At 43.7% G+C, this 23,353-nt stretch overlaps 1 protein-coding gene across 3 annotated transcripts in view; it reads right to left on the bottom strand.

Moving 5' to 3' along the window:
* The window catches only part of SLC38A1 (solute carrier family 38 member 1), a 40,880-nt gene that overhangs the window by 8,406 nt on the left and 9,121 nt on the right, over positions 1–23,353 (bottom strand). For all 3 annotated transcript variants that reach the window (XR_007766117.1, XM_050892785.1, XM_050892798.1), the window contains exons 3-12: positions 15,793–15,868; positions 15,094–15,209; positions 10,052–10,125; positions 8,312–8,404; positions 7,914–7,995; positions 6,629–6,711; positions 5,657–5,715; positions 5,399–5,524; positions 3,106–3,185; positions 1,819–1,919 (exon numbers count right to left, since the gene is read on the bottom strand). Coding sequence is in view for 2 of the 3 variants with exons in the window: in XM_050892785.1 (XP_050748742.1) it covers positions 1,819–1,919; positions 3,106–3,185; positions 5,399–5,524; positions 5,657–5,715; positions 6,629–6,711; positions 7,914–7,995; positions 8,312–8,404; positions 10,052–10,125; positions 15,094–15,209; positions 15,793–15,868 (890 nt within the window). In the remaining variant the exon portion in view is untranslated. The remainder of the gene's footprint in view (positions 1–1,818; positions 1,920–3,105; positions 3,186–5,398; positions 5,525–5,656; positions 5,716–6,628; positions 6,712–7,913; positions 7,996–8,311; positions 8,405–10,051; positions 10,126–15,093; positions 15,210–15,792; positions 15,869–23,353) is intronic.

The following is a 23,353-nucleotide window of genomic DNA, read 5'->3' as shown; positions in this document are numbered from 1 at the left end:
ACAGAGCCCAACCACAGTGTGACCTTTTAGGGGAAGAAAAACACCTCTTTTCTGTAATTCTGCAATGTAAATATAGTCATCACTGCAACACTTTCGAGAACACAGCAAACAGACAAGTACTATTGGTGTAAAGAAGAAATGGCCACAATAAAAATGCTGTTCTTACCCAGGTAAGGTAGAGAAGAGGGTTATAAATCTCTAAGCAAACATATGAAAGGTAAGGTCTTGTCAGTCTCAAGGGGAAGAAGGATCAAAGTGGATGAATTTTGTATTCTCTCAGTGTCTTTTTTGCTGCCTGTCATGGCACCGACCCTTGCAGAAGCCCCAGCAGAGCTGCACAGCTTCCACCCGCGGGCTCTCGGCACTGGGGAGCAGGGACGCCTGACGTGGGGAGAGGCACACGAGACACCCCAGGGATTCCTCCGCCATTCCCCCTCGGGAGGGCCAGAAGGACGCAGCCCCTACCTCCTCCATGGACTCCAGACCCTCGTCCTTGAGGGGTGTGGGAGATTCCCAGAGAGGAGCGCCACGGATCTGCCTCCTCAGATCCCTGGGGCAATCACATCAGAATCTCCTCCCTGCCAAAGTGAAGGGGTCCATGCTGATTTACACCCACTTGCTCCCTGGGGCTGCTAATTTGATGCATTTCTACGAAAATGTGTTAGACGGGAGCAGTTGGATGAGAACGGCTGTTGCTGTTGTCACTTGCAGCGTGTTTGCGGTTTTATTGGGAAAATTAGAAGAGATGACCTCAAGTTACTTCAACGCATGCAGACTCAAGGCCTCATAATCAGAATGAGAGCCTGAGAAAACAAATATGAGATAGGTACACCTTTGAGAAAAAAATGCCACATTTCATATTTACTTATTTTCTTTCTCTTGCAATACGTGGCTCACAAGGAACGGTATCATGAATGAGGAGATTGTAACAAAAAGGTCACTTGGAATAGGGTGGAGAAGACTGATGACCTTTTGGTGACTCTGAGGTAAAAGGCAAACATGAGTTTTGTCATCTGTCTTGTAACCCCTTAATGGTCCATGGAAAAAGACACTGCTTTTCAACATTCCCATTACACTGGAACATGGGAGTAGCTTCCTGGGCAACATTCATATTTTATCCTACTTTACTTAATAATTGTGCCTTTAGGGCATACATGTTGTATCCTTTAGCAATACAACATAATTTATTTGTTTGTTTCTTTAAGTGAATTGATATGCATGAAAAGAGGCAGGGTGCAAGTCTCAAACACTGAAATAACCATCCTTTGGCGGCTGAGCTGCGACAACACTAGAAGCTTCCCCACCTTCACTGCCAGTTTATTTAACCAAGACCTGAAGGGGTCAGCTTTAGGGACACAGAGAAAACATTTGGTCCTTCGCCTCTATGATGAAAACGTCAATAAGAAAATGACAAAGCTGTGATGGCTGGTTTGATACTCATTTCCTAGGACCTGCTCTCAAATCTGTCTCGTTTTACGCAGATATGCATGCTTCAGTCATTACCAATGTACACAACATTCAGGTGAGGACCTTGGAATGAAAATCTTAGTGGGGCCCAGCTAATCCCCAATTCTGTTAAACAAATCTCTCCCTCATATTTTGAATATGCCTTTTGCGTATAATACTTTCACTCGTGCTTTTCATCCACAGGGGAAAAGGAGGAAAGGATTTGTACCTTCAATATGAAAACTTTAAGGAAAATTATTTGAAAAAGTATTTTAATGTAAGTGGATGGGACTTTCCTTTCCAGCTGGGATACGCTATTGATTTCACATGTATTCCTTTTCTACTTTGATCAGTAAAGAACTGCATACTTACCGTAGAAAGTCAAATAGCCAAATATGGCAGTCATAAAGTACATCACAAACATGGCAAAAAATGAGATATTTGAAACCAACTGCATTTTTTTCTGTGAACGGCTGGAGAAAGAAGAAAAAAAGAACACATAAAAATGGTTGGGCTGGATTTTTCAATAGCTGTTCAAAAATGTATTAAGTCTTTGCATAAACATTGTAATTCTGGGGAGGCTCATGAATGCATTTTCATTTTCATTCAAACAGGAATTCATTGACAGCTGCACAAGGAGGAGAAGGACTGGGGAAATGGACCCTACTTGGGGCTTAAGTCAAGAAATGGTGGGTCCGCCCTGTGGCTCTGCTCCCCGGCCATGCCTGCTTAAACAGAGTGAAGGGTGAAGCCGAGTGGAGAGGGACGGCTCTTAAACACTTCAGTAATTAAACTAAAAGGTCAAAATAAAGGAAGAGTAAAATTATACAGAGGGAAAAAAAACATTCTGAATGTTTGCAGAGAAACATTTGTGTCCCCATAGGTAGAAAATAATAAACGTGTGCAGACCACTGTAGACCTGTAAAATAGGTTAAGTGTAAACATTTCATTTTTAGATATTTGTTCTGAAATATTCACACTCCAGTACCTAAACTTAGACTTTTAAATCCACACAGGGATGCCCTAAATAGGCACCTGGGAACCTGCTGAAGTCACTTGAAACTCAAAGCACCCAGCAAGTGGCCGGGACCTGAGGGCACCCATGGGTCTGATTGATCCTGACCTCTCCCCTGGGGCTCCCCCCATGGCCCAGGACCCCACTGCAGCCCCTCGGGGCTGCCAGCGACGTCGCAGCAGGGCTGGTCCCCAGCTCCCCACAGCCCTGCCCAGCCGGAGGTGTCAGCAAGACAGCCGTAGCAGCAAAGGTCTTTTAGTACAGGCGAGGCTGGAAGTACTTTATTTTCCTGGTACCGCAACAGATTTTTAGTTGCGCTGGAACAAACGCCGTTAGCTGAACACACGCCTCTCTCCTATGCCAAATAACGACCGGCACAACTTGGCTCTCCCCAGGCTGCCGTGTACTTCCAGAGAAAACTCCCAGACTATTGCATTATCCTCAACCTCCCCTCACCCCCACCCCAGCAGCACGCCTGGGAGGCCAGATTTCCTAGCTGACAGCCACGCTCGTTGGCTTGTTGGGTGTTATTAAAGCACATCTCCTCCGAATGGCACGAATGACTCAGAGCATGTCTGCGCTAACATTTTCCATGTAAAGCAGTTCAAAACAATTAACCGGAAAAAAAAAAGAGAAAGGCTTACTCTTTAAGTTCACTGTAAATCGGGAGGACTGACGGGTGGCACACAAACGCAAAAGCAATGGTGGGCAAAGCGTACACGGTCTGTTCGGAGAGAATTTCAGAAAAGAAGTTAAGAAGAAGTATTTTCCCCAGCGGCATGAAGAACTGATCCGTGTTCAACTACCTCAGCTCCCAACTCTCTGGACTCTTCAACTGAACGTTGAGAGCCTTCAGAGAAGGCAGAAGACCTGTCAATTAGCATGTATTTAATGAAATATGGAGAGCAGCACTCTTTCAACGGGAGGACAAAGTCTTCACGTTGGTCATGCGAGCACAGTCCTGACTCTGCTCGCAGAGCGCAGCGCTGGACGCCACACGGCTGCTGGTTTTGCTCCCTGGGATGGGTTTCCCTGCCCAGCTACTGCCACCGTTACTAGCACACCGTCACGCGTAAAAGGGGCATATGGTGGGTCACCGCTACGCTACCCTGCCTTGGCATGGAGAGGGGTGCGCACCCGTGGTGCTAAGGCTGAAGTCCTGAAGAGGAAGCCCATATCCAGACTGTAAGAAAAGAGAAGAGGAATGCAGAACTTACAAATAAATGGATATTTCAAGGTACCAGACTGAGTCCCTTCATTTCCCAGGCCAACAAAAGGGCTAGGAGGGCTGTGGAGGGAGCATGCTTTTCCTTGGGGAAAGAGAGAGACCATTACGTCACCAGGAAGGCCTCCGGGGGGACCTCACCCCCTTCTCCACCAAAAACCCGAGTGGGTTTCAGTCCTCAGTGTACAGCCAAATTTCACAAATGATCTCAGCGCCCAAGCACTTCCATTCTCCCCAGGGAAGGGGTACGAGCAGAGGTCACATGAAAAACAGGTCCTCCTGCGAGGACAAAATGAGTCCATCCCTACATGCAGCTCTTCCCGGCCCTCTGAGATCTGCTCGTGCTGGCCACAGGCATCCCCTTCCCACAGAAGCCGTCCTGTGGGTACGCCCCAGGCCCAACAGATTCATTAAAGACACTGGTTGCTCTCCAGCGGTCCTTCCTCACCCAGGCCTGTGCCGCCTCCTCTCCCTCACTCACAGCATGCTACTATTGTGGAGTGTCCATCTGTGGAGATATTCAGAAGTTGCCTGGACGTGGTGCTGGGCAACCGGCTCTAGGTGGCCCTGCCTGAGCAGGGGTTGGACCAGATGACCTCCAGAGGTCCCTGCCAACCTCAGCCATCCTCTGATTCTGTCAAACTGTCTCTCCTCTCACACACCAAAGTTGCTAAAATGATTGGCAAACTGTTGGCCCCAAGGGCAAATCTCTAGAGTTCAGCTCCAGCGTGCCTAATTCAGATGGACCGCTCCTTCTGATGTGCCTCCGTCGACTCTGAGGCAAATGCTGACACTTACTGTAGGAGAAGACTGCCCTTCAACGCTATCTAAAATATACCTACACCTAATCTGCTACTGCACACCAAGTTAACTAATTCTTGGTGCGTCACACTGGATCTGGGCTGATGGCTACCTCCAACTAAAGAAAAGTGCTCAGATTGGCTTCTTCAACTGAAGCTGGTAGGATGAATTTAAAAAAAATTAATTTTTGCACCTCTATGCTATACATGCACATTCCCTATGAATGCAGCTGTGACACCCTGAGGACCCTGCTCCGCTGGATAAGGTGCTGTTTAACAAGCACTGGGCCCCAGCACAGCTGACAGGAGCAATCCTCCTGCTCCCACAGCTACAGCCAGTTGCTCTTTCGCGTTCTCTTGGCACAACTTTTCCTGCAGCTGTGTGGCGATGGAGGAAAGCATCCAGCTGAAAGGCAATCAAATTTTTGCTGGATTAGCTTTCAACTGTATCCTTTTTGCAATCCAGTTCACCATATGGCTACGGAAACACGTACCCTGTCACAAAGAAGTGGTTTGTGTGCAGAAGGACAGAGGGATTACTTCTGGGCTTTGGATGCAGGAATGGCTTACTCAGCCTCTGCTAAACTACAGCCTAAAGGCGCAGTTGCAGCACAGAGAGTAAGAAGCAGTGGAAAGGAAAACTCTCCCAAAGAAAGCATTAGTTGTCCGGTAGTAGCTCGGGCTGACAGTCTTAGCACATCTACTACCGGGGCAGAGCAAGACCGCAAGGAGGTACGTTCAACACGACATCTCCATAAGACTGGGCAAGGAGACCCATTGCGCGTTCACCATTGGAGCACAAGTGGAAGCATGGAGAATCAGGCCCTACGTGGTGCTGATCGGATTAAGAACACGCGGTGTAGGTGCATATATTATGTGAATTAAAAATAAGTATTATAAAAAGAAACATACCTTGGAATTAAAGATAACATACTTTGGCTTACACATATGTTCATGTGCTGAGCTATTTGATAGGAAAGATGATGTTGCATTTAGCTCCGATCCGCCACAGGAAATTTGAAACTTCTTGTAAATAACCTAGAATAAGAGCGGAAGACAGCTAATTGCTAAAAATAATAATAAAAAGCAAATTAAAATTAAAACATCAGAGAAATTCTGAATATCCTATCAAGTGACTCTCATCCAACAAAGGAAGCAAGCTGAACTTACCACTACCAGGAAAAATACCATGCAGCTTAATGAAAATCCACTGGTATAGCCAAGATACCCTGAAAGAAATTAAAAGGAAATCTCATACAAAATTATTTTATTAGCCATATTTTGGCTTTTACTTCTTTTTGCTGCTTCATGAAAAGTTGAAATGTATTATACATTTAATATGTATTGTGAGCTTCTGGGCAGGACAAAAGCATGTCCTGTTGGTGTAGGAGTCTTCCAATTCGCAAGCCTCCCGGCTTTCAGACAGACATGAGCTTTGCTCTGACCGGTTTGACTTCCCGAGGGTCACCTTTATGGCAGTTTAACTAATTTTGCTTTTGAAAGAGGCTGTGATAATTGAAACAAACCTGAAAATGTGCAGTTGCAATCAGAACGTGACCCAGATTCCCTGATACGAGCCACGTCAGCTGAGTATGGGTTGTTTTCTCAAAAGGAAGATCCCAACAGGACTTCAGTGCCAAAACTTGTTACATGGTTTTAAAAAATACATTGTGTACCTACTGGCATCTCTGTGGACTCAAACACATTTGAAAATGCAATCCTCTACACACATCTTTTTTCAAAGTCCAATACCTCCAATTAACCTCACTACTAAAACTTTCGATGCCGATAGAAAAATAAGATATTTTTTGTAATCTCACAATTTGTGAACTTATATTTACAGGCTACACATAAAACAGAATTGCCTTATGAAATGAAGATCCTCTTAACCAGAATTTTTAAAATCAATTTCCACAATTGTATGGATGAAGCTGGTTTATACTGAGTTCAGCCGCTGTGACAATTTGGGCCTATTTGTTCCAAGATGCTCAAAACACAGCTTATTCGTGGAGTAGGGAGGCTGCTTGGATTACAATGAAAGCACTTTATTTTTTTTGTTATAGTTGAGTTGCCAGTGTGGCTGTCAGTGGCACGATGTCTGGGCTCCTTTATTTTATTCCCACAATGACATGTGCATCTTACCTAAGTTCTTAAGAAGACATAAAGGGAGGATTATACTAAACGTCACTGCGACAACAAGAAACCGCCCATCCACGTACCATGCCCTGTATAAAACATTAAAAAAAGAACAAACACCATGAGCACACCTTAAACCCTCTCTGGTTTTCCTCACATTCAGTCATCCTCTTTGATTGCTGCAGTTGCAGAACTATTTTTGGTCTCCTTACCCTACAAGCTCCTACAAAAGGAGAGATGGGGGCCACATCTAAACTGTGTAGACTCATTAAGTATCCAGCCCTTAAAGCACGGCACTGCTCTGACTCAGATACGGCAGATTTTCATAGTCACTAGACAAAATATCACCCTACTGCTGAGATCGGTGAGTGGGACTGAGAGGCAGAACAACACCCTCCGTAACCTGATAGAAGCCACCCTGCCACGACGAGGAAAGATCATGCAAAGGGCCACACATACAGCACAGTGGGGCAGGGGGGGCCACCACGATTCGTTTGCTAAACCACCCGGGCACGTGCCTGGAACGGCAAACCAGGCTCCTGCGGGCTGGCACGCACTAGCCAGCCCAAGGCTGTATCTCCTTCTAGCAAAGTGCTTTGAATCCTGCTGGAAAGCAAGAAAGGGGAGAAGGGACAGCATTAGTGACGTTCTGTATGACCTATTTCCACTGGTCAGTCCAATTTAGTTTGAAAGTCTGAGGAATGGGACCTCTACCTTCCTCTCGAGCACTACAGCACACCACACAATCTAGTGCAAAGGCTATCTACCACTATAAAGAAATACCACCCCTCTATTAAAGAAGCTGGTAAATGTCAAGGATTGATAAGTGGCAGAAATCTAAGTATAATATTCTGCTGTTTTCATATGCTAGTATCGAAGAATTTCATACTACCGACAGTGCTTCAGGGGCAAAATCCTGTAAGATGCTAAGAATGCAGGGAAATACATAATATCTTAAATTTGCATTGTTCCCAATATCTTCAAGTGTTGCCTAACACTGTAAAAGATTGGATCCTATGATAAGAGGTTTGTATAAATCACAATTCTTCATGAAAATCTGGTGTGCGAAGAGAGTAACTACTGATGACTTAACCTTTCATTTCCTATCCGTCCTCTTTTCCTTCCCAAAGTTGTCTTGGTTTTTATTAAACCCCTGAGATATTCCTGTGAAAACCTACTTTGACAAACCTAAACAGTATCCAATACTTAAGAGCTTTTATAAAGATATGCTTAAACTTATCTACACAACGTTAAATTCTATAATCTAATCACCAAAATTAATTCAACTTACGAAAAAGATTCTTCTTTTCCCATTAGAAACTTTATCGCAGAAGGTAGCTCATTTTTGACTATGAAGAGATAGCTCAACATTGCTGGAGGAAGAAGAAAGTCAGTTTAGAAAATGGGTAAGATATTTTGCAGAACAAGTACAGAGAAGCATCCTGAACCTTTTCCCACATCAGTGTCTGATGATAGAAGACCCTGAACTATAATTGACTGTAAACTACTGATCATTCAGTAACACCGCATTTTTAAAGGGCTGCACGCAAAGTGTTAGCCACAGCTATATTGAGGAGCATGAAGATCCCAAGATATCACTGAGAGAAGGAGGAACCTGACTGGTTGGTAGCTGTAACATTATTAAGATCTTCCTGGGTTTTGTTTTTCAATACCCCTCATCTGCTTTACCTCCAACGTTCTGGAGAGATGTAGATCCAAAGACAATCATTTTCCCTGGGGTACCGAAGACCTGCTCACCCAGCTTTTCATACACCATGCAGCCTGCATGAAAAGAAACGAGGAGAAAGGTAACAAATACACCAGCAAAAGCTGTCGAGTCTAAACGCTTATGATTCCTTTTCAGCTAACCACCCATCTGTGCAGCAATATCTGCCCTTTGCAAGTAAATAGAGAGCTCTCTTGTAATTACTAGGGCTGCAACTTATGTAGGAATGTTTTCTTGACGTCTATAAATGTTATCGTTGGCTACCAGTCACTTTTGAAATTGAAGCTCTTAATGAGGCTATTACACCCCTTTAATGAGTCTGTCTATACCCCTAGTGACATGTTAAGTTCTGGTATCCCCATCCTGGCATATTAGGTTTGCGCCCGCAATGAGAGTGATGTAGAAAGCCTCCTCGCCAGACAAAACTCGGTACAGCAGGATCCACAAGTCAGCACTGGCAGCCTGGCCACAGCAGACACAGTACCGTGATTCTGCAATTTCACTTGCTTTGACTAAATGATCCAAATGAAGGCAGCCACTGGTTCACAGGATGATTTACAATTTCTAATGACGAAGCCTTAACCTGTGAATTCTCAGTGTGGTATGTTTTTGGTAAAAGCAGGGAAAGGTGCAAATTGTAACTAAAACTTCTTTTTAAATATCTGTCAAGCTTGAGAAACTCCTCTACTAATTGGTTTGTGTTTCTGTTAAATGTTTTTTTCCTTGGCTGTGATTTAGGCTGAGAAAAAGACTGAACATTGTGAAGATGGTGAGATACATGAGAACAGAAAGAGAAATATTGCAGATTACGCTGTACAGATGATTTTTAAAATGCATCCCATTGTTTAGTTTTCTCTATATTTCCTTATAGCTGACATTTCTGCTCTGAAGCTTGTATAAACAGTAAGTTTGAGCTTAAGTGTACCAGCAGCATAGAAACCAGGACTTAGATTTTGGGAACTAACAGGGTACAAATGTGTCCACAATTAGGCACACGTACCTAATTTAAATAGGCAGTTGCTGCCATTATACATGCTATAACAGTAAATCATGTGTGTCCAAATTACATATTAAAATATTACAGTGGTTTTGTGCACAGATAATTTTAAAAGTCTGGCTTCAGAGGTTGTTACCCAAGGAAAGAGGCTCTTGGACTTCAGAGCACAGTGACATTTAACACTGTAGGTAACTTGTAATTTCTGTATTTAGAATATATTTTGCTTATAGATACACTTCTCTCTGTGGAGGAACTGTTCCCTTTTATTTTCTTCTAGGAAACCTACTACTACACCACAAAGGCTATCAGGAATTTCACACTAACCATTAAGTACAAACTATTTCCAGGTAAGCTTCACCATAGGCAAAGATTCATTATATTTCATTTGCAATTGGTTTTGTAATGCAAAGAAACTACATGAGTCGTTCCTTCTGGCTCACCGAAGACAACATTATACAGTAGCAGAATTCACTCTTTGTCGTAAGTTTTCCTCTTTATAGCGATGGTCAGATGCTGTCCTCCGTTGCCATGTCATAAATTCTTGTTAATTCTGGGCTTCTATGGTCAAAATGTGTTAGGCCTTTCTACTGTGTCAGCAAAGTGACAGAAACTCCGTCTTGCACAAAGCACCTGGCCTTATTTGAGCACTTTTCACCTCTTGTTCTTTACAGTTCTACTGAAATGGTATAGTCACATCTTAAATTACCTGTTTCCTTTGAACACACCAACAGGAGATATATTGAATAAATAGACAGCAGCGTCACTGAAACCAAAAGCAGCCTACAAAAGAATGGAAAATAAAGCTTACTGTAAGAGCTGAGCTCTAACATTGCAATATTTCACGTCAGGTCATATTCCCATTGACTCTGAGATAATTTTTATACTCTTCTGACAATGCAAAAAGCCCTAAAACTACATGTGATTCACATGCTGTTTGCAGTTCCACCACACTACCGTGGAAGTAGAAAGCCCTGCATGCAGAGGGATTCAACTAAGTAAAACTTAGCAGAGCTGCAGAGTGCAGCCTGTTAGTGAGTTACACCTCCCCATATTGAAAGAAACAAGAATAAAGATGGCTTATCAGATAGGAATTAAGATTTAATCAGAGCAGGGATGAGCTAGCTATGTCCCTCACCAACCCCTCTAAAGCTTTTTTTCTGGAAGCAGAGTAAAAATTTCAAAGGGAAGTCCTCTATTTAAGGACTTCCATACCAAATAGAAGCATCTTTTCCCAGGACATGTTTCATACGCTACCAGACGGGTGCCCAAATGGCCTTTTATGTGCCTCCCAGTGCCCGAGGAGGGAAGTTAAGGCTTGACTGGCTTCCCTTGGGAATAAAGGTAGAAACCAAAGCCTTATAATTTGTCCAGGTGGGGACTGGTATTCCCTCACTGATGTCACTCCTGGTCTGTCGTGATCCATAATTTGACTTCATGTAGAAGAATTGCAGGAAGTAATGACCAAACTGTTTGTGTAGGGAACTTGTTGGCACAAATGAAAATTAGTCAGTGCCGGGGGCTAAGTGCATAAAAACATATTTGCTCATTGCTCTATGTCTTTAAGCCAAGTACCATGTGTGCCTTCCCCTCCAACACTCTGACACACAAAGACCTGATGATGTTTTCATGATGTGTGTAAAGAGCATTCAGACAATCTGTTGGCAATTCCTCTCTTTATTATGACAACTACCCTCAGGACACTGAGAAAAACAAGCCTAAAATTTAACGGAAAACAAGCTGCTGCCATAGATAGGCAGCAACACATCTTTTTCATAGCAATACATAGAAAGAATAGGATGAGAAGCCTCCTCTCCCCACTTTTTTATTATTTTAGACTAGAAATACTTTAGCGCCAAGTAACGACCCACAAGTTTCTTGGGGCCAGAGGAGCAGGGAGAAACATAAAGAGGTGATAGGAGGAACTGTTCTTTTGCCAACAAAGAATGATGGTTGACAATAACAACACACTCTTTGTACAGCCCAAAGGGTGTTTCTCCTCGAGAAGGTGGAGAAGGGAAAGGAGATTGTACTGGCTGAGGTCACTCTGCTCCATTTTTTACAGATTTGCTAAGCCCTGCTCCTGCCCGTGTTCCCTGCAGAGCTGTTACGCCCCTGTCTGCCTGCAGGCACGGTGCTCACAGCCCCCGGTGCTCAGCTGCTGGGCTGACTCACTCCCAGCCCCGAATGGCTCCAGCGCCGCATGCCAGCATCGAGTCTATTTTAATATTAAAAGCTCCCATTTTTCAGGCACTGAGCTCATGGAGCCTTTGCAGCGGTAAAAATAACACTTCCAAGCAGCCAGGTATTTATCTGATCTGTTGTCCTTAGCTCCCCATAGGGTTCTTACAGAGACACTTGGCATTTTCATTAGCGCTGTATGAAAAACTTGTTTGTGTTAGGACTGTGGTATGGACAGGGATATTTGCACCAGAGCCACCCCTTGGAAAGGAATGAAAATGTCCATGCCACTCACTCTGCACAAATTCAAAACAGAAGCAGGGGAGCTTGCGCTGCAGTCCCAAAAGCACTCCCCTACTTTTTATTTTGCCTGCTTTTAAAGATGTGCTAGCAGCTATGCAAGCAACCAGCGCATGCGAAAGTCACCTCCTCCCAACAAATCCAGAATAAACAGTTTAAGACAGGGGACAGATACAGTGCTGGGAAGAACAAACTGTTCCTGCGAAGTCACTGCTGTTTGCTCCCAGCTGCCACGTTACCAGGTCGCTTGAAACACGTGCTGTCCCCAGCCCTCTGTAGAGTCCCAGGCTTTGGGGCTAGAAGACCTGTGAGGCTCGTGCAGTCACCTGCCTTAATGCACAAAACAGCTCTGAACCCTCATAAGGTATCGGGTGCAGAAGAGCATGGCAGAGCATGGGGTTTGCCACCCTACGGCCTCCCAGATGGTTGGTCTGCCAGCCTGCCCTAAACCTCTGGAGTAGTTAGGCTGAGGCTTCGTGACTGCTTCCAGCCAACCCTAGCAGAAGCGACTGCAGAAAGCAGTGTGAAACTTCAGTTGTAGTCTCATACTATACCTCATCTAGCAAGCCCCTGTGCCTCAGCAGGGTTTTTCAGATCACATGCAGTGCCAGGCTAAATGCAGGCGAAGGCACCTTGCACTTGGCCGGCCCGTATGTCTCTGCAGCGCGATCCATCGTGCTGGTCCTGGCTCTCCAGGATGAAACCACAGGCAGCGACGAGTGCTCCTGCTATCCCTAGGTGCCCTGGCCCATCTCTAACTTCCCAAGCCTTTTGTGCCATCTTTCTGCAGCAAGTTTTTCTCTCATTTTGCATACAGGAAAGGATGCTCTTCTTTGGTCTAGGCTGTAGTTATCAACAATACTGGGACTGAGTTCCTCTGAGTTCCTACCTCAGTTGTTTTGCCTAGGAAGCATGACATTTTGCTACGGCACTAAGTTATGCAAATAGGATGTGAGAGTATATACTCATTGCCATGTTTATTTTGCATGTCTTATGCCAAGAATATAGGATCTGAACTGATCCAGGTGTGCATGGATCACAGTGCAGACTTCACACTGCAGGAGCCTAAAAGTTGTGAGAGCAGATATCAGGCTGGGTCTGTTTTGTTAGTACTGAAAATGCTCCTTTAATTTTTCCGCCTCTGCTTTCTACTTTTCAGGGATGGTGCATGCCAATACTGGATAAAGCATCCTAGAAACTTTCCAGAACTGTGCTACTCAAGAGCAATGAATTTAAATGCCTTCTCACGTGCAAAAAGCAATGTAAGTATTGCTAGGACTCTATCTTTAATCACTTGTAAAGCAGAAATTGTTCTACCTGTGACAGCAACAGCAGAACTGTACATTTATGGGAAAAATGCACTGAATGAGAGTGTGAGAAAAAATCTTAACACTAATGGACTAGGTTTAACTCTGAGATTATTGCATGGTAAAAGAACATTTAAAGCAGTTCAACTTTCAGGCATAACTACAGACACTGCATTAGGATCCTGTATCTCCAGGCTTCAAAGGGGAAAACTCTGCTAGCCTGGTCAGTTAGGTCCTGCTAGCTTCCTTACCTTTGATCTCAGCAGGCTGGTCTAACTCCAGGCCAACAGATCGAAAGGCATTATAAAACTAACAAAAACAATTATCCACTTTTAAATACACACAATTAATTCTGTAGAGAATAATGCTGTTATTTACTGTACAAAATCTCTACATTCGGGTTTGGCAGTTTTTCGTACAATGTGGTGGTACAGATCTACATGCTCACTACTCAGTCCAAGACGAGCCCAGTCACCATCACACATCGTTAGAAGTTTCTCTGGTGTTCACATCACTGGTCTGATCTACTTCACTTAAAAGAAACTGCCTTTTTACATCCTTTAGAGCAAACACATTTCACATTTCACTTAACTCTTGTGAAAAACTGCTGAAAGAATGAGAAGAGGATGAGATTATAGAAAACTAAAGCAGCTAAGGAGAAATTGAGAGTGCTCCTTGGCTGAGACACTATTATCACAGAAGAGGTAACAAAGCTGAAGAGAGGTAACTTTTTTTTCCTGGTTACAGCAGTTTTTGCAGCCACCAGTCTGTGCCCTCAGAGGTGTGCTTGTCATAGCACGGGTGGAATATCACATACAGGTTAGAGTACTGGGTAAAAAAAGCAGCAAAAATAAAATAAACTCAGTTGCTCTGCATAAGAAAGACTTAGAGTCCAGCTACTTTATAGCCTAGCTTAGTGACAACACATTTATGAGACTTTGTACATTCTTAATGTAAATGGATTAACTCCTTGGATTATTCCTAGATTTTACCCAACCACAGCAAATTGTAAGCTAGCAGCATGGATGTAGCTATCCTGGCACAAAATCCCAGAGCAGATGGATACACGTTCCACTTTGGCCATCCACTCTGCTATATACAGGACTTATATATTTCCCAAAAACCTAAGAAATAACAAAAGTTCTAGACTTTTAGATTTGACATTCAAGAAATGACACCTCTTTAGAGTAATCTGTAAACTCAATAACCATGTTGAACAGTTCTCAGAGATTGTAAATTATTGTATTTCTTCCCTCAATGAACATTTATCACTGAAATTTTAAGTCACTTTTCACAATGAAAAGTCTCATACTGCGATCCAGAATAACACAGAATAACACTGTCTTACTCATTCACTGGCACCGTTTCATTTTTAAACTATAAAATTCTCCTTTACAAAACGCCTCTTTTTTGCTGGAGTTAAGTACTCTACCTCAACTCTTTTTTTATACTAAAATCTTGGCTATATTTATGTTGGCTCTCAAGGACTCTCACATAAGAAACTGAAGAAACTGTGGGAGTGCGATGAAAATATTATATGTAACATATAAAGGAATATAAATATTCTTTTTCTTGGTTAAAAAAAAAGTAGTTATTGCACCATGCTTTGATAAAAGCTCTGGAGATCCTGTGACACAAGTAAGAACTAGGTACTATCCCACTGCAACTATTACTACTGAATATTTCCGATGTATGTGTAGCCATAGGAAAAATCCCTGGCTAGGCTCAGGTCTGTAGTAAATAACATGGACTTAATTTGCTCTAGCATTACAAGTAGTGACTTTTCCCCCAAAAAAATTTGACTGAAAAAATATGTCTGAAACTTGCAGCTAGCGTTTTCAGGCTTGAATGCTGTACTTGATTACAGATGAACTATAAATCCCTCTGCTTGCTGGCAGTGCACACATTCTTTAAACGCAGTGAAACTGCACGCAGATCAGCTACTCACCACGCGAATACTTACAGAAAAAGGAGAATTCCCGTGTTGGCCAAGGCAAAAGCGAGACCCAAAATCCCACTGCCCATAATTGCATTGCTGAGGTTGAAGACGGACATCCCCAGCGAAGTAGTTCCTGGGATCTGGAGAAGTAAAGACGGACGTGTCAGCAACAGCTTGGAGTGGAGCAAGGAAATGCATCTATGCTTCAGACTCCACATTTTGTGATATATCACATATAAGTAACTACTGCTATGGAAACAACTTAATAAAAGTTGGTTTAAAAGAGTAAGAAGTGTTGCTGAACCCTTTCACAGCTATACTCTGATCGCTGTCCTATAGGTTTTGTAAACTGACGTAAATGGTATAGGCAATACACAACTCATACTACACTTTCAGTTTTAAATCCCATCTTTCACTACACCTGTGAAACATCTTAGGCGCATGATTTGTATATCGTAAGGCCATAAGGAACCACCAGGAATTCCTGCCTAACACAGGCCAGAGGGATTCCCTTGCCTCAACTTGACCAAAATGCTTGGGGTCTTTGGTTTTTGGTTTCTTTTTTTTTTTTTAATTGCTAAGCACAGGCAGTTCCTACTGCAACCTGAATTTCAGTTACAATTGTGTGTGCCCAACACTTTTGAAGACCGTGTCTAAAGGCCCTTCATATACACAACATAATAGATCATTTTGACAGGGAAATGAACAGCAAGAGAGACTTACATATTCATCGCATTTCTTCTTCTCCAGGTGGCTGTTCGTGAGACTTCTTCTGCTTTCTCGATCCGAAATAAACTTGCTGAAAGAAGTCAGAGGATTTATTTCCAGCAAGTGTTTAGAAAATGTGAACACATTAATTCCATGAGCAGCATGTGATTACAAAATGCGCAACGTATAAAAACTGCATGTGAAAAGAGGTCAAACTCATAACTATTTAATGACCCAGATTGTGCTTCACTGATAGCAGCATACATTGGGCATCAATAAAGGTAACACTAGCACAAGATCAGAATAAATGTATATATACAGAATGGTCTTTTAAGAGATTTAGTAAAGCAGCAGCACTGATTTTGTGGATGGGGAAGTAACTTGTTTGCACAGACACTAAGAGGAGATGCTTTTCCAGGTATCCTGCAGAGGTGCATCTGACCGGTACCCCCCTGCTCCCAACTCCTGCTCATGTGGTTACCATAACTAACGCCATTTCATAAGGCAACCAGCCATTCTGTGTGACTGAGCGGGTCATGTATTCATTCCCTTTCCCTCATTATCAGGCCCTGAAGGTCCTGTGAACCAAGTAGACAAACCAAACAGATTTCTTTTTCCCCTCCCTATCGGCCTCAAGACTCCCGGGCGCCAGCCCGATTACTCCCTTCCTTGCCAGCCTTGAAGGTCCCAGGCACCCGGCCCACCACGTGATGGTGATGACCCCCTCACAGAAGAAGGAAGCATAACAGCACCCAGAGCACTGTCCGTAAAACCAAGCAGTTACAAGTCCTAAGTGGGGAACTTGGATCAGAGCTGCTGCTGGACAGTGAGACTGGAGATCCCCGGTGGCCAGGGACACCCCCACCATCCTCTGCTTCCTCTGAGGACTGAGGGAGTGACTCATATTCTTTTATATGATTTTCCAGTCTAGGTTATGATTGTTATACTGATACAGCAAACCACGTATTAAGATTTGACCTGACCTGCAGAGGTCCAGGTGATTAGAAATCGTAAGTTAAGTTGTATTATAAATTCTGTATTATGCTACTTATAGATTGTACTACATTGATTCTGCTTGTAGAAATCCTGTGCCATTCTAATAATAAATTCTGTGCTACACTAATCATAATATCCTCGTAAGAAAATAGAGCTTTAATTGTAACTATGATTTAGTGCTGTCATCATTCTGCCAAGGATCCCTAAAAGAACCTGTCTGTCCTCTCAGTGTCAGGTGATGGCGCGGCACCCTATAAAACCCTAAATTGCCACCATAGGGTCGGTATGGCTGGAGTTAAGAGGAGAAGAGGTGCAGTACGCAGCCAGCACTGCCCGGACCATCCTGAACCGGGCGACGTGCTCTGTTGGTGCACCGTTCTGGGCTACCGGATTTTCATTTAGGTGTCTTTCAAAATCCAATACTGAATTCACCATACTGCAAAATTAAACACTTCTGTGCAGGGAAACACAGAATAAACAGCTTTTCTGTCTCTGCACTCTTTACTTGTTCTGTGTCCTTGATATATCCACATTTAGGAACTTACCGTCACCAGAACAAGATTTGCCTCCTGCGGCTGTGTTGGTATCCTTGGGATTTATGACACTTCTGATTTGGATGAGCTGTTACTTTCTCCCAGATCCTCTCTTCAGCAAACATTTCAGTTTGTATAAAGCATTCTTTCAGCTTTTCATCTTTTGAAGGTTTATGCATAATTAAGTCCCTGGCATCTTTGTTAATCCACAGATGGTTCTTAAGCTGCACTGGCTAATGCATCAACCATCGTACGTGTTACATACCTAACCAGGGCTGTCACCAAGTGTCAGAGACCCTTTTTGCTGTAGGTAAATTAAGGTGGCTCTTCTTAAATTAAAACAGACAAAGAATACGCTGAACACAAAGAGCAGCACCGCTGGTCCTTTCCCACAGCTGGGAACGTCTACTGGCTGAGGATGTATAGTTCAAACTGTGACTCAAGGTTGTGCATCATTTGAGTACATCCGGCGGTATTCAGGCTGGTAATATAACCGTGAACTCATAAACATAAAGCTCTATCAGACTTCCCTACTACCTTGGTTGTTGCCTAATTACTAGCGATATATGCTAGCTCAGCTTCTAAGTGAATGCCAAAATCATGCAGTTGTAATGCTGCTGACTTGGCTTCCACGGCTGACACACTGGGTCCTGTGTCTTTAACATTTTGTGTACTACATACACATTTTGAGTTTATCCCTTAAATCAGGGCATAGCTGGCCAAATGTATGTAGTATTTTTGCTGGTTTTGTTGCAACTTTGACTCCTACCCATTGGTCTGCTTTGACTCCCTTGATATCAATAAAAACCAACTACAGGCTTCTCCTGTGTTTTTTAAACTACTCACTTCAGCAACTAATTTGCTGCAAAATATAGACACTGTGCCAGGTTTACCAGCCCTAACGCAGTTGGAGTAGATGGCTGAGCCTCCCCCACTGTTTTAAGAAGTGAAAAGAAACCACTTCTAAGATAGAGTGATCCAAAATTAACTTTCCAAAGCTCACCGTGTAGGTATTTCATCCTCCTGGAATAAAATTTCAACCTGATTCAGAGCGTGTGCTTTTTTTTTTCATGTCTGTTTAAAGCCCATCTCTTGAACACAGGCAGCGGAGTGTGAACGGTTTGAAAAAGACATTCCAGCGTTCTCTTGAAACACCCCACAGGCAATTTGTACAGGCAGGAGCACAGAGAAGAGTTTAGTCTCTTTTGGATTTGTAAGTGCTGCTGGGAACATCTGTGGACTTTGCCTTCTTCTGTCATTTGTGGAGATCATGTGTCATTTTAGATTTTGTCAGAGCTATGATAGAAGTAACTGGTCTGCTCCCTCCACTTCTCATCCCTCTGCAGCCAGTCCCCCCTCAATAATTACAAAAATAACAAATTTGTAGATACTATTATTATTGGCACCTGGTATTAAAGTTCAATGATAATTATTGTTAAAGAACTAACACATGATAAAGACAACACTTGAGTAATATTGCTTGAATATAAAGTGACCGTGGGACTTTCCATCAGAATACTTTTGACAGAGCAAACAGCTTCTGCAGAACTGGTATCTTCTGTGGCCAGCAAACACATTATTTCCTTCTGGATGGGACTTTAAGAAAACTAATCTGATTTGATAAATCAATCCAAACTACTTTCTTTTGAGTTAGTCCTACATTAAAAGGGACTGGGCTTGTTGTCCAGCCTCTCATCTGCTATTACAAGCTGGGCTCCTCATCCACCCCACGTTTACCACATCACACTGCACTTTTTTCTCCATTTATGCTGGGTGATGTGTACGGGAGGGCAAAGTCAGACATGGGAATGTGGCTACCAGACTCCCAAATCACGAGGGACATAGCATTGCGCCCAGCTTTTTTATGGGGTGCTTCCCAGCACCTGCCTCCCAGCCCCCGGCCGGCTTGCCCAGAAAGCTCAGCAGCGATGCAGTGGTGGGGGATGTGGGGTCTGCCTGATCCGGAGGCTGTGCTGCATTTGCTATTGCAGGCAACTTAACCTGCAAGTCCAGACGGGAAGGTTGCCTCGGGACCACGCTCAGTAGGTGGTACAGATGTACCGTATGACAGCCTAAGTTTTCCATAAATGGAATGTATTACTGAACTTAAATTTAAAAAAAAAAAAAAATAGGGGGAAGGTAATCCAATGGATTCAACAGAAACAAATTTTCCCAAGATTTTGCTTTTTATGAACTTTTTTTCATTTCAGGGTGGTTTTTTTCCCCCTATAGGATATGAAAGGGAACATATGTTGGAATACTGGAATTTCTAGTTAAACCATGACATGCATCTGCTCTGCGTAATAGATGTGCTTAGAAAACGAGCTATTCATTGTCACAGAATGTTGTATATTTGACCTTTATAAATCTGACATGAATGAAGTGCAACGACTGTTTACTCCAGCCTATCCAGCCCTCCCAAGGACTAGAGGCCACTGTGACAGGTGCTGTGGAAATGCGCAGCAGGACTGTCTGTGCCATCAAAGCCTTCCGATTCCCTGACAAGCATGAAATCCATTTGCACTGTTTGTTGTCTTCATTTCAAACGCTTTACTCATCATTAAAAGACATAACCTGTTCTTATACATTTCTGCTTTCCTATTGTGTTTCCTACATCACAGCTGAGTTTGAACAGCTTATACAAAACTTTTCAGATACATTAATAAAATATCCTGGCCAAAAAATAATCAGCTCATCCTTGTGATGCATGAAGGTTCACGGCTGACTTGGAAAGAATTTTTTCACCTAATTCTTTTCCTGGTTTGATTTGGTGCAAAGTAGAAACTTAGTCTTATTGATAAAGTGGTTTTAAAAGGACCACGTTTAACTACGGTTTCCAAATTTAATTTATTAAAGGACTTAAATGAGAAATGTTTGATTAAGGTAATATCCCCGAGCTAACCATTTTGGCTAAGCAGAGTTAGCCAAAAACCATTTAGCCATCTCAGATACGTTTAAACATAATTAAATTGAAGTGATATTTGACAATGCCTTAAACATTTGTTAGGGAAAGCTAGTTTTGCCAAGATGACAGAACTTTATCCTTAGGCAGCTTCTTAAACTGAGTGCTAACTTGGGCAACGGCAAAGATTTCCAGGGCAGGCAGGAACAAGAAATGCCGAAGAAACCTTGGTCTGACAGACTTACACTATGAAACTTGGACCAGATCTGGGTATACCTACTAACAACCTTCTTAACTGAACAAGGGGTGCTGATAACTTACTAGTAGCTGTAAACCAAGACAGGCATTCAGCCAGCAGCTTCCTGAGAGCATCGTCATAGTTACAGATAAGGAGTAAGTCATCTAAATACTGGTTTACAGTTATGTGCAGAGATAGCAAAGTTTTATAGCCAGGATACATGATTAAGTGTCACCAAATCCATGTCTGGATTTGATGTAAGTCTCTTTATTGACATTCCCCAAAGAAATTCAACATCTGCATACAAAGAAAAATCCCTCCCAATACAGCCCCTTCCAAACAACATCCCCTCCCTACATACAACTGCATATATAAATGCATATTTAGGGCCAGAAAAGGCTGGAAATCCAAAGAAAACTAAAGAATTCTTTTCCAAGATCAAGAAATATTTGGAGTTTACAACCAGACCTGGAATCAGCTTCTTCCTGGTGTACCTTCTCCAAAAGACCTTTAAAAACTCTGCTCTACATTGAGCTTGAAAAATTATGCACTGGGAGAAAAACATGTTTAAAATGAAATACAGAGTGCAAAATCAAACAGGTTGAAGCAACAAAAAAAAGTTAGTGGAAAATTACAGATATAATCTAAAGCTCAAGTGAAATCAACAGAAAAAGTCCCACTGATTTTGATGGACTTTGGAGGTTCACAAGGCCTCGCACCATGTGCCAGGCAGCACAAGATGTGTTCTTCCATACACCCGTTAACCTCTTGTTCCATGGAGACAGGGTGTTTGTCAAAATAGTTGTAGAAAGGGAATAACCACATCCTTTCAGGATGCGTTCGGCAAGGGGTACAGAGGAGGGTCTGCGTGCCTGCTCATCACCCGTGTCGGCGTGGAGGTGCTTGCACAGGGCAGTGGCCACGGGTGGCTCAGCCCCAGCCTCAGCCCCAGGTGATGCCGACAGGGTTGCACCGGTGCCAACGTGCTGCTGCGCTGGAAGCTGTGGTCAGCGCGAGCTGCCTTGAAGCTCTTGTTTTAGGCATGGAGGGGAACATGAACACACCGGGATATATAGGGGAAAAATACTCATGCATGGGATGCATGAGTAAGTAGCTGTCCCGTGAGCGCCCCGGCAGAGGGATAATAGACAACCATAATGGGCTACATCCTACAACCAAATGACGCTCTGCAGAGGAAAAAAGTTATCCAGAAAGGAATGGAAAATTGTGGAATATGTTCATCTGCCCTAAGAGCCAGAACAATAATCAGAAATTCTGCCTCAGTTTCTGATGCTCTTTCCTCACCCCACTTTTCTTCTTCCCTTTGCAGGCAGTCTGGATCCAACCCAGACCTTGCCACGCTTACTACGCCTTAACTCCACAAAGCACATCGTGACTGCAGAGGATCAGGCACATACGGCATGCTCCTTCCCCACCCTCCATAAACATTCACTGATGAAGCGCTAACAGGGTTTTTCCCCATAACAGTTACCGGTGGCACCAGCCAAAGTGCTGGGGAGGCGCAGCCAGCCCGGTACAGCCACTCCTTCTCTCAAGGATATAAATCCTTGGCAGGCTTCAGGGAGCGAATTTACCACTGTCAGCCCCTGAGCTCCTCACCTTATGAAGCGAGCCAGCAGGAAAGCAGGCAGGTTCATACTGGAACTGTTTTGTTTTGGCAAAGTTGGAGGGGGTTTTTTCTTGCTCTTGCCTTTCTTTCTTTTTTTTTTTTTTTTTTTTTTTTATTTTTACAGAAGTGGTTTGCGTTTTGTTTTGGCACTTTCCATCAAAGCAGTTGCATCAGAAAATTCCTGACCAGCTCTAATCTTCATCAGTGCAGCTGCGCTGCGGTCGCACCGCTACACGGTGCAGCTGGCGACCGCCCCAGGACTTCCCCCGGGCGGGCTGCGAGGGGGCAGGCTGGCACCCTCCTGCCGGGGGGGGGGCTTGCCCACGCCGCCAGCCAGGGCCCCCTGCTCGGTCCCAGGGTATGGCTGGCTGGTTTTGCTACGTGCATGGTATGGCCAACGCCGGGTGCTTATTCCCGCACCCGTCACCAAGCTCCCTGTCCACCTGCACGGCCGCGAGAGCCGCACGACTCTACCCTCACATGGGAGAAACCAGCTCTTAATTTTGTTTTTACACTAGAAAGTGAGTTTTTCCGGGTAGCCAGAGGAGCTGCTGCCAGAAGGAAGAAAGGGCAGGAGAAGAGGTTTTTCAAGACCATAAACACAGGCAGCAGCAGCGCAGCAGTAAAGGAGCAGGATGATGTGTCGGCAGAGGCTTCCCAGCAGCACCAGTGCCGGGCAGGGCTGGATCCCCGTGCAGGCACCGGCCGGCTGGCGCGCTCCACCTTGGTTTGCAATATTTGAACAGGAAGTTTGATCAAAAAACAGCTTCTTGCTTTACAGCTCACAAAACCCAAACAGGGTCCGTCAGCAGGTCTTTGCTGTAAACAGAACGGCTCAGTACCTGTTGGAGGCTGGTAGGAAGGCCTGAAGAACCACTCTCAGGTGGAACAGGCTGCTCTTTGGAAATGACTGTACAGCTTATAGGAAAAGCCAACAAACCTAACCATTTTCACTGATATTGATAAATAGATGCATTTTTTAAACTTGACATGAACTAGGTGTAAGTCTCTGTTTTCCCATCTTCTTGCCATCCCTGACTCAGGGAGCGACAGCCGCTGCCCGGTTTATCTTGCCAAATTGCAAACATGGACCAGAACTACGTTTGCTGCCAACCACACCAGCTGTAAATCCCCAGGAGCTTGGATGCGTGGAGGTGGCCAGGCAGGTTAAAATTGTCATATCAGAGATCAAAGGTCAACAAAGAGATTTGCCCCAAATTATGCTGTTGGTCTAATTGTATTAATTATTATTACTTCTTTGCTGTGTGCAAGCAGAC

This window comes from Gymnogyps californianus, chromosome 1, assembly GCF_018139145.2.
Source record: "Gymnogyps californianus isolate 813 chromosome 1, ASM1813914v2, whole genome shotgun sequence".
NCBI lineage: Eukaryota > Metazoa > Chordata > Aves > Accipitriformes > Cathartidae > Gymnogyps > Gymnogyps californianus.
The sequence above is the reverse complement of the archived record's forward strand: the minus strand, read 5'-3'. Positions and strand labels throughout refer to the sequence as shown.